Source organism: Doryrhamphus excisus, chromosome 20 (genome assembly GCF_030265055.1).
Source record: "Doryrhamphus excisus isolate RoL2022-K1 chromosome 20, RoL_Dexc_1.0, whole genome shotgun sequence".
Lineage (NCBI taxonomy): Eukaryota > Metazoa > Chordata > Actinopteri > Syngnathiformes > Syngnathidae > Doryrhamphus > Doryrhamphus excisus.
Window position 1 is genome coordinate 9,298,197 of NC_080485.1, and position 16,882 is coordinate 9,315,078.

At 44.8% G+C, this 16,882-nt stretch overlaps 1 protein-coding gene across 4 annotated transcripts in view; it reads right to left on the reverse strand.

Annotated features, from left to right (window-relative positions):
- LOC131108260 (Kv channel-interacting protein 2) overlaps positions 1–16,882 on the reverse strand; it is a 114,470-nt gene that overhangs the window by 56,449 nt on the left and 41,139 nt on the right. The window contains exon 1 of one of the 4 annotated variants that reach the window (XM_058059168.1): positions 5,607–6,454. The exons of the other annotated variants lie outside the window; for them this stretch is intronic. Within the exon in view, the coding sequence (XP_057915151.1) occupies positions 5,607–5,694 (88 nt within the window). The 5' untranslated portion in view covers positions 5,695–6,454. Of the gene's footprint in view, positions 1–5,606; positions 6,455–16,882 lie in introns of those variants that run through there. 4 annotated transcript variants of the gene reach the window in all.

Sequence of the window (16,882 nt, forward strand, 5' to 3'; positions counted from 1 at the left end):
AAACAACGTGTGCGAACATTCACTGGGGAGTAACGTTGACAGGGCACGTTGTCGCTGAAGAACACCTTTGAATAACATCTCCTTTTACGACAAAGTCATTGTTTTTTTTAATACGCGGCGCCATGCGTGTGCACTCTATTGTGTTATTTCACTGGTGAGCCTCCAAAGAGCTTCATTTTCCACTTAGTTACTTCCGTAAATTGAGGAACTTTGTGATATAATGTTTATCGATCCGTGTGATTGTGACCTTTTCCAACTGACGTGTAATGTCTATAAAAACACTCCTGCCTCCCAATAAGACAATGTCACATGTCCAAGGAAGAAGTGTTTAAATTTAAACACACATAAATGCATCGTAGTCAGTAGGTTGTTTTATACTGAAAACTGGCAAAGGTGCAGCATAATGTTGGCACAGGTCAGTAATTATATTATTACTATATTACTACATACACTATTGCCTCGGTTAGCATATGTTTCAGTTAATGTAAAAAATACCAAAGACGTCATTTTGAGAAAATTAAGGTCATTTTTTTGCCATTTGTGGATTCGAGTCACGCGACTTGGACTCGAGTCACAAGTTTCATGACTTTGGACTTGACTTGACAAGTCTTGACATCCAAGGACTTGGACTTTGACATCAAAGAGGAAATGCACTTTTTGGGGTAATTTTGCCCATCATTCCCAATCCTTATGTGAAACATGAACACATATTTCTTTCCCTGATCTATGCATTCTAGTGCAAAAAAACGAATTAATATAAGCTAGCTACCAATGCATGTCATGGGAAATTAACCTAGCATGTTTTTGGAATGTGGGAGGCAACCGGAGTACCCGGAGAAAACCCACGCATGCACGGGGGAGAACATGCAAACTCCACACAGAGATGGCCGAGGGTGGAATTGAACCCTGGTCTCCTAGCTGTGAGGTCTGCGCGCTAACCACTCAACCACCGTGCAGCCCGTTACCAATTCAATAAGTGATTTTTTTTCCACACATATAATCACAGAATCTTTACATAAGACAACAAAAGAAGAGTGGGAACATCGGACACCCCAGCAAAACCCCAGGACATTACCGAAGCACACCACCAACCCCACCTGGCCCCGACCCCCCCTAGCCCCTGAGTGCACAACACCCCAGCAGTCCCCGCACACCCCGCTGCCCTGCAATAAGAAGCCATTTTGGCTGAACCCACAAGTACGTGTGTATGTGTGCTAGTAGAGGCATGGGGGGGTGGGGGTGCTACATGGAAGGAGCAGACATTAGCTGACTGTTTATGTCAGATAAGAGCACAGCTAAAGGACAGATCCTATACAACAGCCTTGAAGCGGGTACAACAGCACAATAGAGTGAGCTTGACGTATGGGAGCACTGTGAGCCGTAGTTAATAACAGGAAACAAAGCTTGTCCCTCTGTTAGCTAAATTAGCTGTAAAGAAGACACAAACCAGGCTAGTAATAAGACAAACTCATTAGTGGACGAACAGGTAAGCACATACACACACACACACACACACTCGTAGGTAAGCTCATAAGCGTTGTATGGAAACAGGATGTCATTAGAGTCGTAATTGATATAACATCATTAAACACGCCATAGCTTCATCAGTGGTCACGATGTTAGCATAACATCAGAGAGCATCGGAAACAAGTGGCGGCAACTTTGGGAGCAATGTATTTAACAAGTTAAATGGCTATGGTGTTCGTACACAGCAAATTAAATTCCACCTCCCCGTGTGTGAGTAAAATGGCACGTCACTCAGCGCCTTGGCACGGCCCAAAAAGGCCACAATGTGCGATGGGGAACTTTGAATGGCCTTGATGAAATCCCTAAGCAGCGCAGCCATTATACAGTTCAGCTCTCATTGGCTACCAGTGTACTGAGTCCCTAGCCTTGTGACAGACGTGCTGGTCGTCATGGTAACCCCGGTCTGTGTAAACTTATGGATGCACGTACATATACAGTACATGAGAACACTGCATGTGTGATTTTTTTTTTTAATAAATACTTCATGAATGAGAGCTAGCTATGCTTGAATAGTTTATATGGGCAGTCAAATGTCAACTATGACGTTTAACTTAAAAGGTCTCATTTTAGACTATTTTTACACAAGTTTAAATAAGTCTCGGAGGTCCCACAATAGTGTATAGTAATGGTAATGTATAGAAATAAATGGTTTATTTCATTTGAACATGCATCAGATTACAATTGAATGCATCACATAATCAGTTCACAGTTCCACATGTCCAAAAGGAGTAGGAAGAAGCAAAGCTTATTAAATCCTACCCCTCCATCTGGTACTTTTACTATCAGTAAAATGTTACATTTGTTCACTTCCTGCTTTCCGAATATGGTTTAAGGTTTTTTTTAAAAAGGTCAATTGTGCTAAACAAGGCTCTTTAATAGCACAAATGATGCATGGGACATATTGTATATTCTACAGTTGGCGCCAAACTGTGGTTCAGACTGAAAATCTTTCAAATAAAAAGTTCCGCAAGGCCCAATAACCTTTTTTAACATTAGCATATTGCTCTTTCCAAAGCAGGAGGAGAACATTGTGCTACAGCAGCAGGATGATGAATGTATTTGACTCATAAACAACAGCAGTGATGATGTCCATGGTAATGAGAATAAATGTCACTGAATCACTGATCACTGTTTTGAACTCTATTATGAGAAATCCAGATTTGGAAAATGCAAGTAAAACAGTAAATAGAAAGACACTAACAATTATCAGGATTACACTAAAAATACTAAACCATTTTACAGCAAACTTTGTAGCGATGTGACACAAAAACCCATTATATTTTATAAGAGAAAAGTACTATTACAGTTTGGCACGGGTGTCAAACTCAAGGCCAGGGGTTCGAGAAGATATGCTGTAGCCTATCCCAGCTGACTTCAGGCGAGAGGCAGGGTACACCCTGGGCTGGTTGCCAGCCAATCACAGGGCACATATAGACAAACAACCATTCACACTCACATTCATAGCTATGGACAATTTGGAGTCACCAATTAACCTAGCATGTTTTTGGAATGTGGGAGGAAACCGGAGTACCCGGAGAAAACCCACGCATGCTTGGGGAGAACATGCAAACTCCACACATAGATGCCCAAAGGGAGAATCGAACCCTGATCTCCTGAATGTGTGGCCAACATGCTAACCACTGGTAATAAATTATTATTATTAAGTTGTATAGTAAAAGTTGTACTTGGTACCTTGACTTCTGATGAGGCGATTACACATGAATGTGGTTTCATAGTTACAGGTGCCTGTCTTAGGGTAAACATAAACAAGTTTGATACCCTTACAGTACAGTCTCAAAGTAACAGACCATCCCGCAAGAAACAATCTGGCAACCCCATCATCATTCCATTAACCTACAGTGTTTCCCACGGGAATTCAACATAATTCAGTGCATAACTGGCCATGATGCATGTGCATGTGATTTCTATCGATGCCATAGGAGGCAAAAAGTGGTCAAAAAAACATGAAAAGCAAAACAAATATGTTTAGAAATACTGTACTTTCTTCTGTTGCTTCTTTTTATTATCTTCTTTGTTATTCCAATGTGGACATGGTGGATATCTAACATGCACGCAACTCTGCAGATGTCAAAAATGTGAAAAGATAAAGCCAGAAGCTGACGTGGAGATGTCAAATTAGCATTCACGCTGGATTCGACTGACAAGGTCGTCTAAACGCTGCTTTTCTTTTTCCACCTTGTAGGATCACTCGCATGGGGTTTAACACTGTTGAGCCTCCCTGGAGGCCATGTGAGCCGCTGCTCAACGTCAGTGAGAAGAAGAAGAAGAAGAAGAAGAGGAAGAAGAAGCGAGCAAGGTGAAGGTTGTCTCTGGCGAATGTGTACGGTGTATGCATGGAATTTTCCAAATATGATAATAATAATACCACGGCTGATATTAGCATTAAAAGTCATGTGTAACTCAAGGAGAGCTACAGAGAGAGATGGAGTCCATGTACTGAGAGATCGTTAAATGGCTGTGTGTGTGTGTATCTCCCACTGAGAGTTTTTCAATGAAGGTGGAATGCCACCATGTATCCACAGGGCAATCACGGCTATAAAAAGGACACTTGCAAAAATAGAATAAAATAAAAGCGGTAGAAAGCAATAACAGTCAGTTAATGGATGAATTGTTCCATTACAGACATTAAAATACAATATAGCAGATAATATAAAGTAGATCATTGCGGTGTTTCCCACAGAAATGCAATCGATGTTTGGCAGTGTGTTGGACAGACAGCTTGATAGACAGATATTTATAAACAATACAGAAATCCCTACTTTAACACGGTTAATTCATTCCAGACCTGACCGTGATAAGTGAATTTCCACAAAGTGGGATTCCTTTTATATAAATAGAATATTTTCATAGTTAGAGCATAGAAAACCTGTTTATGACGTAAAATCTGTTTACGTTGTTTTTAACATTATTAGAGCCCTCCAGTTGTGAAATAACACCCCTATAGTAGATTTTACCCCATATAGTAGACATAATAGCAGAAGTAAAGACATAAATAAGACTCACATGTTAGCATGTTGTTATTGCCTCATCAATGTAACATTACTGACACCTAGTGACCGGTGTGGAATACTACATTTTGCATTTTTGAATGTGTCTTCTGAATGCTTTATATTTCTATTTTTGTTCATTTACTTATTTTTATGCTTGGAAATGCTTAATTTATGCCAATACTATGTAAAATGTGCTAAATTATGCATTTTATTTTTGTTACTAATAAAATGTTTTGTTACTAATAAAATTTATTTAGAAAAAAACGTGATTAAGTGTATAATGTATATATGTAATACAAAATATATGTGAAAATTTGCGATAAAATATTTGGAATTTATTTTTAACAACATTAATATTTACAAATAAATTATAATACAGTTCGTACTATTTTTTCAATTAAAGTTTTTTGTACATACATGGCGACACAATACAGATTGACAGTGTACTGCTACAAAGAGTATATTAAATTACAACATATGCATATATAACATAAAAAGCGTAATATTCATTTTATTTTTAATGTGATATTTAATTTTAGGCAGAACAGTGAACAGTATTACACAGTTTGATTGATATGACTGATATGAAATATGTTTTTATTAGGAATAAAAATACAATTCATTCAAATATTGAATAAAATACTAAGTAGAAAAGAAGAACATAGAAGTAATAATATTTTTAAACTGTAAGTCGTTAAATACTGTAGATAGTACATATTTATCGACAGTACGTATAAACATGAGTAAACACACATGAAACAGGTACTAGATACTTTAAGATCCTAGAAAGGGGGTCTCATTCTGTCTAGGGATGGGAACAAGCCCCCAAAGTGAAGAATATACTGTACCAGCCACACTGAATCGACACCACTGTAATAACAAAATGTGCTACAGTCCAAAAAAAAAAAAACCCAAAAAAGCCAAACTGACACAGTGCAGCAAAAAGACAACCTCCACTGTCAGGACACCACACTACAACTTCAGCTACAGTTGTCTTCTTCACCCCCCCCCCCCAAAACAAGACATGGACAACACCCGGAAAGGTTGCTTGCTTTGGCTTGTGCCTACCTTGTGTGAGCGTTCCCATGAGAAAACGGTAGAAGTATCGAGCAACCTTGGTGAGCTGCCTCTTGCAGCGCTTCCTGCACTGGCTCATCTTGATGCAGCTGTGCTGGAGCTGATGTTAGCACTTGGATGGCGACTTTGCCTGGGGAAGCAGGAGTCCAAGGTAGGAGGGGAGGAGAGTGTGTTTAGGTAAGAGTGTGTGTGTGTGTGTGTTTCTCTAAAAGTCCCTCTTCTCCTCCTGCCTCACTCCATCCCTAGCCTCTCTGACTCTCTCGCTCTCTCTCCATCCTCCCCTCCACCTGTAGGGTGCTGGCTGTCAATCATTCGCCGGATCTGTCTCTCCTCCCCCTCACATTGTGAGCAGGCGGGAGCTCTCATTGGCTGAGAGGGGCGGAACATTACGGCCCTGCACACATGTTGAGGGTGTCTTTCTATCTTTTTTGACATCCCACCTTTACTTGGAGAGACCTTTTCCTTTGAGGGGACATTTTGGATTAAAAAAAATATTAATGTGAGCTAATTTGTGTGTGTGTGTGTGTGTGTGTGTGTGTTATACTACAAGGAGGTTGGCTTGAGTGGCAGCTGGTGGTTTTTCTCCGGCTGCTTCTTGTTGATGTTTCTTTCCCCTCCCTTTCCACTCACTGCTCATATAACGATGACAGCCTGCAGAAGAGAGACTGTGTATGTGTGTGTATGTGTGTTTGTGTGTGTGTTAAAGCCAGCTGGAGGTTGTACAAAGTGTCACAGGAAACAAAACAAACCCATTAATTAGCATCACACACCGGATTTATGTGCGTGTCTGTCCGTCTCGTTAGCGTCCTCTTATCAAAGAGAGGAGGAGGACATAAATGAAGAGGTAAAGGGACAAAAAAAAAAGGGGGAGGCATAATCAGTTTCCTATCGTAAAAAAAAAAAAACGGACAAATAGCAGCCTTGAAAAGCTTTCGATTAACAGATTATGGTGTGTCCCCAAAGGATGAGTGAGGAGGAGGCGCTAAGTCTTATGGGATTGAGCAAGAAAGGTAATTATGTAAAGCCTCCCATCCTGTCTTTATCGTCCCGCCTCATTTTTCTCACCTCTCACTCAAGTGGACGCTTGCAAAGTCACTGACCTCCCTCACCTTGCTGCTCATTTGGACATTCTACTGTATGGTTCCTTTTCCTACATTTCTGCCACCTCACCTTCATCCTCCAATGCTCTATTAAAAAGTGAAACCGTTGCCAGAGCAACCAAGACGACTCCATGGATTTTTTTTTTTTCCTATGTCAGACGCACACGCTTACAAAGCCAAGTGCACACGCCCTCCCAGGTCAGAAAGGAAATCAATCTAAAAGGGAAGCAGATGTTTCCCGCTTAGCGTTCACGGCAACATGCTGACATGAACAGTGCATCCTGTGCACATCTTGCAAATGTTTATGACTAATATAAATATATATAAGACAACAACTTATTCCGGTGTTTCAGGTTAGATATGACATAAAACATGCATCTTTTAGCAAATGTTACATAGATTTTTAAAGTATAAATTTGAACTCATTCATTTTCTTATCCTCATGAGGGTCGCAGGGGTGCTGGAGCCTATCCCAGCTGTCTTCGGGCGAGAAGCGGAGTACACCCTGGACTGGTCACCAGCCAATCACAGGGCACATATAGACAAACAACCATTCACACTCACATTCATACCTATGGACAATTTGGAGTCGCTAATTAACCTAGCATGTTTTTGGAATGTGGGAATTGAACTTGCGTCTCCTAGCTGTGTGGCCTGCGCACTAACCACTCTCCACTGTGCAGCCCTAAATTTGAACTAATATTCCAATATAAGGCATTCCAAAGATGACGTTAGTGATATGTAGTATTTTACACTGGTCACTATGTGTCAGTAATGTTGCTGTAATGTTCAGTGAAACACACAAGCACCAGACTTGATTATTGCATTCGAATTATCTCAAAACAGGCACAAGAATCCCTAATAAAAACACTATTATTGTGACTGCTACCCTTGTAAAGCATCATTTTCTTTTGGTACTGCAAACTTTATGGCATAAAGCACCTATCGCTCTTCTCAACGAGCATTGGTTGACGACCCAGTCATGTTTGGGACATTGAAAAAAACAACAAAAAGAAGCAATTTTTTTTTTTGCTCTTTTTTGTTTTTTTTGTTTTCACTTGCCGACCGAATTTTTCTCTCCTGCAACCAACATTAGTTGTTTTTTTAACCTAAATTAAACAGTTTTAAGTATAAAAATGCACTAAAATACACTAAAAGCCAAAATATGCATTCAGAAATGTTGATGAAATGTAGTATTCTCCACTGATTGCTTGATTGTCAGTAATGTTACGTTAATGTTTGGTGAGATACACAAGCACCAAACCTGATCACCAAAACAACAGGCTTGTATTGCATTTCATTGCATTCCCTAGTAAAAATCCCAAATAAAAACATGGACTACTGTTGCCAAGCTAAAATTCAGCTCTGAATCACTTCCTGTCCGCCTCTCTTACTAGTCCCCCAGGGAACACATTTAGCAACACTTATTTATGTCTTAATTGTCTTATTTATTCCTAATTTGTCTACTATATTGTGTATTATGAGTATAAATGTGACTATAGGGGTGTTATTTCATGGCTAGGGGGCTCTAATGGTGTTAAAACTGTATTTGATGGTCATAAACAGGTTTTCTATGGTCCAACAATAGGATTTGGGGTATTTTGCACATAAATATCATTCGTTTTTGGCTCATATTACCGCTCAACAAACAAAACAGCAACCTCTGTGCTCCACACCATAAAACCAATAGATCCCTCTCCAGGCTGGATATAATTAATTACCATTTAACAACTCCATTTTGTGTTTAGCACTCTTAGAGGGGAATTAAATTAAACGTCAAACGGGGCTCCGTGAAGAGGGTAAAAATAGTCTCCATCTAATTATTGTCTGTCGAGACCTATAAAAGTGGTGAAAATGTGGGGGAGAATTACTGCACTGTTGACATGACACTGGTGCAGGAACGAGACCCCGGTGGCCTCAGACCCAACCCTGAACATCAAGTCACTTGTGGAAACATCATTAAAGCATCACGACTAGTTTTTTTTTATGTCAACCAGGGCGAAAAGTGCATGTCACCTCAGCTTCCCACCTGCCTTTATGTGCTAAAGCAGGGGTGTCAAACTCAATTTACCTGGGGGCCACTGGAGCTAGGGTCTGGGCAAGGCTGGGCCGCATCAGGTTTTCGCATTTATTAAAAACAGAAAAATATACAAACTTTTTCAGTGCTTTGGTTCCGATTTTCTACAATAAAAGCTCTGATAAAACATTCCACTGTTCTCAAATATCTTAATTTTTCTGCAAATAAGATGAAAAATAAATAAACAAATCAAGAATAAAGAAAATCAATCAATCAGTAATAAATAAATATAATAATAATTAAAACTGCAAGCAGTGATGAGCGGGCTCGAGCACCCCGACGCGGTCGGGGGTACGCGCGGGTCGGGGGCGCGCGCGTGTCCGGACGGGCGCGCGGACGCGCCGTACGAAAAACCGCGGCGATGGGATAAGCGGTAAGGGAGTTACGGCACTTGCAATTTTCCGCCAGGAGGGGGCGACGCCGGCGGCGAGGCGGGTGCGCGGTCACGTCCCGTCCGACGACCCGAACAGCCATAAAAAAATTTGCGACGATCGGACCGTGCGGTAGGTACTTGCGGCGGATATAAGTTTCGCCTGTGGGTGGCGCTATACAGTCTATGCGCCCACACGGTAACGGACCGGAGGGTACCCCGAAGCACCAGAAAAAATTAGGTGCCGATCCGACCGTGCGGAAGGAAGTTACGGCAGATATACATTTCCACCAGTTGGTGGCGCTATAGCATATGTACACACACTGTCATAGACCAGAGGGTACCCCGAACCACCGGAAAAAAATTCTGGCAGATCCGACCATGTGGGAGGAAGTTACGGCAGATATACATTTCCACCAGTTGGTGGCGCTATAGAGTCTACGGACACGCAGATTCAAAGAGTGGAGGGTGACCCGACCGACCAAAAAAATATTTAGAGACGATCCGACCATGTTGAAGGAAGCTATGGCTATATACATTTCCACGAGTTGGTGGCGCTATAGAGTCTATGTACACACACAGTCATAGACCAGAGGGTACCCCAAACCACCAGAAAAAATTTGGGACCGATCCGACCATGTTGAAGGAAGCTATGGCTATATACATTTCCACGAGTTGGTGGCGCTATAGAGTCTATGTACACACACAGTCATAGACCAGAGGGTACCCCAAACCACCAGAAAAAATTTGGGACCGATCCGACCATGTGGAAGGAAGTTACGGCAGATATACATTTTCACCAGTTGGTGGCGCTATAGAGTGTATATACACACCCAGTCACAGAGTGGAGGGTGACCCAACCCAGCAAAAAAAAAATTTGGGACCGATCCGACCATGTGGAAGGAAGTTACAGCTGATATATATTTCCACCAGTTGGTGGCGCTATAGCGTATGTACACACACACTGTCATAGACCAGAGGATACCTTGAACCACCAGAAAAAAATTCGGGCAGATCCGACCATGTGGGAGAAAGTTACGGCAGATATACATTTCCACCAGTTGGTGGCGCTATACAGTCTATGTACACACACAGTCATAGACCAGAGGGTACCCCAAACCGCCAGAAAAAATTTGGTGCCGATCCGACCATGTGGAAGGAAGTTACGGCAGATATACATTTCCACCAGTTGGTGGCGCTATAGCGTATGTACACACACTGTCATAGACCAGAGGGTACCCTGAACCACCAGAAAAAAATTCGGGCAGATCCGGCCATGTGGGAGGAAGTTACGGCAGATATACATTTCCACCAGTTGGTGGCGCTATAGAGTCTATGTACACACAGTCATAGACCAGAGGGTACCCCAGACCACCAGAAAAAATTTGAGGCAGATCCGACCATGTGGAAGGAAGTTACAGCTGATATACATTTCCACCAGTTGGTGGCGCTATAAAGTTTATGTACACACAGTATAACAGACCAGAGATTGACCCAACACACCAAAAAAAATTTCAAGAGAATCTGACCATGAATCAGGAAGTTACGGCAGATATACATTTCCACCAGTTGGTGGCGCTGTGTTTTGAACATGGGTTCTGGAGCGTTAGGTGCGTCCTGTCATGATAGACGTCTCCACCGAAAATCATAGTGATACGTGCCACGGGTGGCGAGGTATAATGAATTGAAACTTCTAGGTGGCGCTAGTGTGTCAATTTAGATTGGTGTCACATGGGAGCACCACCAGGGCGCTCAGGCCTGGATTATGACCTTACGTGTAAGATTTCAGCAGCCTGTGACCTTCTGCGGGCAAAATATGAGCCTTCGATGGTCAATGGCGAAGGCTGACCATTCGCAGTGGCCACGCCCACCACATGTGCTTTACACACATCATAGTCCATCGACTGACATCATCAGTCTGTCAGTCAAACTGTGTATTGACTTTGATGTACATTGCTTCAAGGCAAGGCCAGACACCAGGCAGGGCCAGATAAGGTAAAAGTTAAGGTTAAAGTAAAAGTTTGGTGGCGTGCCACGCCCACATCCTAAGTAGCAGCCCAAAATCCTTCGCAATTTAACGTGGGCCATCCGTCTAGTGTCCGTTGATGCTACAACGGACTCATTCGGTCAAACCCCCTAGGAGGAGTTCGTCGAGATACGACCCCTACATCCTCCCCCAAATGGCCGCCGCCACCTAAAATGGCCGACTTCCTGTTGGTTTTTGAACATGGGTGCTTGAGACTTTTTGTGCGTCCTGTCACGAGTGATGTCTCCTCCGAAAATCATGCCCATACGTGCAACGGGAGGCGAGGGATAATTATTTTAAAACTTGTAGGTGGCGCTAGTGAGTCAATTTGGCTTGGTTTCAAATGGGGGCCCCACCAGGGCCCTCAGGCCTGGAATTTGCCCCCCCTTATGAGTTTTCAAGCACATGCGACCTTCTGCAGGCGAATGATGACCCTTTCTTTGTAAACGGCGAGGCCTGAGCATTCGCCGCCAGGCCACGCCCACCACGTGCGCTTTTCCTGCATCATGGTCCATCAACAGGCTTCACCAGGCTGTCAGGCAGTGACCTTGTGACCTCGGTGTTCATCTGATGAATCTCCTGCCAGAAAAGGCGTCATGTAGATGACACGCCTTTAGCCTGTCGCCAATAGGTGGCGCTGCGACGAAATCAGGAAGTGACCTACGGGGACCTTCGGGGCGGGGCCATGATCACATGTACCAAGTATGATGAAGATCTGACCATGTGGAAGCAAGTTATTCACGTCTACAGTTACGCTCAGCGTGCAAGGCCCGGACAGATGAAAAAGGGCAAAATTTGGGGGTGTGCCACGCCCACATCGTATGGAATATCCCAAAATCCTTCGCAATTTAACGTCGGCCATCCGTCTAGTGTCCGTTGATGCAACAACGGACTCATTCGGTCAAACCCCCTAGGAGGAGTTCGTCGAGATACGACCCCAACTTCTGGCCCGAAAAAGGCCGGCGCCATCCAAAATGGCCGACTTCCTGTTCGTTTTCCAATATGGGTTCTTGAGACTTTTTGGTCCGTCCTGTCACGATAGACGTCTCCACCAAGTTTCGTGACGATCGGTGAAAGTGGTGGCGGGGGCTAATTTTTTTTAAAATTCAAGGTGGCGCTAGAGAGCCAATTTTGGAACATTATATTTGAAACCCATAAAATATAAAATTTTTCGCCAGACCTGATGCGCTCAGCAAATTTGGTGAGTTTTCGGGCATGTTGAGGCCCTCAAAAAGGCCGACGGTTGGCAGAATAATAATAATAATAATAATAATAATAATAATAATAATAATAATAATAAACATTACGATTACAATAGGGCTTTCGCACTGGTCAGTGCTCGAGCCCTAATAATAAACATTACGATTACAATAGGGCTTTCGCACTGGTCAGTGCTCGAGCCCTAATAAACATTACGATTACAATAGGGCTTTCGCACTGGTCAGTGCTCGAGCCCTAATTAAAACTGCAAGCAGTGATGAGCGGGCTCGAGCACCCCGACGCGGTCGGGGGTACGCGCGGGTCGGGGGTACATGCGGGTCGGGGGCGCGCGCGTGTTCGGACGGGCGCGCGGACGCACCGTACGAAAAACCGCAACGATGGGATAAGCGGTAAGGGAGTTACGGCACTTGCAATTTTCCGCCCGGAGGGGGCGACGCCGGCGGCGAGGCTGGTGCGCGGTCACGTCCCGTCCGGCGCCCCGAACCGCCATAAAAAAATACGCGACGATCGGACCGTGCGGTATGTACTTGCGGCGGATATATGTTTCCGCCTGTGGGTGGCGCTATACAGTCTATGCGCCCACACGGTAACGGACCGGAGGGTACCCCGAACCACCAGAAAAAATTAGGTGCCGATCCGACCGTGCGGAAGGAAGTTACGGCTGATATACATTTCCACCAGTTGGTGGCGCTATAGCGTATGTACACACACTGTCATAGACCAAAGGGTACCCCGAACCACCAGAAAAAAATTCGGGCAGATCCGACCATGTGGGAGGAAGTTACGGCAGATATAAATTTCCACCAGTTGGTGGCGCTATAGAGTCTATGGACACGCAGATTCAAAGAGTGGAGGGTGACCCGACCGACCAAAAAAAATTTAGAGACGATCCGACCATGTGGAAGGAAGTTAAGGCTATATACATTTCCACCAGTTGGTGGCGCTATAGAGTTTATGTATACACACTGTCATAGACCAGAGAGTACCCCGAACCACCAGAAAAAAATTCGGGCAGATCCGACCATGTGGGAGAAAGTTACGGCAGATATACATTTCCACCAGTTGGTGGTGCTATACAGTCTATGTACACACACAGTCATAGACCAGAGGGTACCCCAAACCACCAGAAAAAATTTGGGGCCGATGCGACCATGTGGAAGGAAGTTACAGCTGATATACATTTCCACCAGTTGGTGGCGCTATAGTGTATGTACACACACAGTCATAGACCAGAGGGTACCCCAAACCACCAGAAAAAAATTTGGGCAGATCGGACCAAGTGGGAGGAAGTTACGGCAGATATACATTTTCACCAGTTGGTGGCGCTATAGAGTCTATGTACACACCCAGTCATAGACTGGAGGGTATCCCAAACCACCAGAAAAAATTTGGGGCAGGTCCGACCATGTGGAAGGAAGTTACAGCTGATATACATTGCCACCAATAGGTGGTGCTATACAGTCTATGTACACACAGTATAACAGACCAGAGATTGACCCAACACACCAAAAAAAATTTCAAGACAATCTGACCATAAATCAGGAAGTTATGGCAGATATACATTTCCACCAGTTGGTGGCGCAATAGAGTCCATATACACACACAGTCACAGACTGGAGGGTGACCGAACCCACCCAAAAAAATTAGGAGACGATCCGACCATGCGTGAGGAAGTTACAGCAGATATACATTTCCACCAGTTGGTGGCGCTGTGTTTTCAACATGGGTTCTGGAGCGTTAGGTGCGTCCTGTCATGATAGACTTCTCCACCGAAAATCATAGTGATACGTGCAACGGGTGGCGAGGGATAATGAATTGAAACTTCTAGGTGGCGCTAGTGTGTCAATTTAGATTGGTGTCACATGGGAGCACCACCAGGGCGCTCAGGCCTGGATTCTGACCTTACGTGTAAGATTTCAGCAGCCTGTGACCTTCTGCGGGCGAAATATGAGCCTTCGATGGTCAATGGCGAAGGCTGACCATTCGCCGTGGCCACGCCCACCACATGTGCTTTACACACATCACAGTCCATCAACTGACATCATCAGTCTGTCAGTCAAACTGTGTATTGACTTTGATGTACATTGCTTCAAGGCAAGGCCAGACACCAGGCAGGGCCAGATAAGGTAAAAGTTAAGGTTAAAGTAAAAGTTTGGTGGCGTGCCACGCCCACATCCTAAGTAGCAGCCCAAAATCCTTCGCAATTTAACGTGGGCCATCCGTCTAGTGTCCGTTGATGCTACAACGGACTCATTCGGTCAAACCCTCTAGGAGGAGTTCGTCGAGATACGACCCCTACATCCTCCCCCAAATGGCCGCCGCCACCTAAAATGGCCGACTTCCTGTTGGTTTTTGAACATGGGTTCTTGAGACTTTTTTGTGCGTCCTGTCACGAGTGATGTCTCCTCCGAAAATCATGCCCATACGTGCAACGGGAGGCGAGGGATAATTATTTTAAAACTTGTAGGTGGCGCTAGTGAGTCAATTTGGCTTGGTTGCAAATGGGGGCCCCACCAGGGCCCACAAGCCTGGAATCTGACCCCCCTTATGAGTTTTCAAGCACATGCGACCTTCTGCGGGCGAATGATGACCCTTTCTTTGTAAACGGCGAGGCCTGAGCATTCGCCGCCAGGCCACGCCCACCACGTGCGCTTTTCCTGCATCATGGTCCATCAACAGGCTTCACCAGGCTGTCAGGCAGTGACCTTGTGACCTCGGTGTTCATCTGATGAATCTCCTGCCAGAAAAGGCCTCATGTAGATGACACGCCTTTAACCTGTCGCCAATAGGTGGCGCTGCGACGAAATCAGGAAGTGACCTACGGGGACCTTCGGGGCGGGGCCATGATCACATGTACCAAGTATGATGAAGATCTGACCACGTGGAGCCAAGTTATTCACGTCTACAGTTACGCTCAGCGTGCAAGGCCCGGACATATGAAAAAGGGCAAAATTTGGGGGCGTGCCACGCCCAAATCGTACGGAATATCCCAAAATCCTTCGCAATTTAACTTCGGCCATCCGTCTAGTGTCCGTTGATGCAACAACGGACTCATTCGGTCAAACCCCCTAGGAGGAGTTCGTCGAGATACGACCCCAACTTCTGGCCCGAAAAAGGCCGGCGCCATCCAAAATGGCCGACTTCCTGTTCGTTTTCCAATATGGGTTCTTGAGACTTTTTGGTCCGTCCTGTCACGATAGACGTCTCCACCAAGTTTCGTGACGATCGGTGAAAGTGGTGGCGGGGGCTAATTTTTTTTAAAATTCAAGGTGGCGCTAGAGAGGCAATTTTGGAACATTATATTTGAAACCCATAAAATATCAAATTTTTCGCCAGACCTGATGCGCTCGCCAAATTTGGTGAGTTTTCGGGCATGTTGAGGCCCTCAAAAAGGCCGACGGTTGGCAGAATAATAATAATAATAATAATTAAAACTGCGAGCAGTGATGAGCGGGCTCGAGCACCCCGACGCGGTCGGGGTTACGCGCGGGTCGGGGGTGCGCGCGGGTCGGGGGCGCGCGCGCGACCGGACGGGCGTGCGGACGCGCCGTACGAAAAACCGCGGCGATCGGATAAGCGGTAAGGGAGTTACGGCATTTACAAATTTCCGCCAGGAGGGGGCGACGCCGGCGGCGAGGCGGGTGCGCGGTCACGTCCCGTCCGACGTCCCGAACCGCCATAAAAAAATTCACAACGATCGGACCGTGCGGTAGTTACTTGTGGCGGATATACGTTACCGCCTGTTGGTGGCGCTATACAGTCTATGCGCCCACATGGGAACGGACCAGAGGGTACCCCGAACCACCAGAAAAAAATTTGGGCAGATCCGACCATGTGGGAGGAAGTTACGGCAGATATACATTGCCACCAGTTGGTGGCGCTATAGAGTCTATGGACATGCAGATCCAAAGAGTGGAGGGTGACCCGACCGACCAAAAAGAATTTAGAGACGATCCGAACATGTGGAAGGAAGTTATGGCTATATACATTTCCACAAGTTGGTGGCGCTATAGAGTCTATGTATACACACAGTCATAGACCAGAGGGTACCCCGAACCACCAGAAAAAATTTGGGACTGATCCGACCATGTAGAAGGAAGTTACAGCTGATATACATTTCCACCAGTTGGAGGCGCTATAGCGTATGTACACACATTGTCATAGACCAGAGGGTACCCTGAACCACCAGAAAAAAATTCGGGCAGATCCGACCATGTGGGAGAAAGTTACGGCAGATATACATTTCCACCAGTTGGTGGCGCTATACAGTCTATGTACACACACAATCATAGAGCAGAGGGTACCCCAAACCACCAGAAAAAATTTGGGGCCGATGCGACCATGTGGAAGGAAGTTACAGCTGATATACATTTCCACCAGTTGGTGGCGCTATAGTGTATGTACACACACAGTCATAGACCAGAGGGTACCCCAAACCACCAGAAAAAAATTTGGGCAGATCGGACCAAGTGG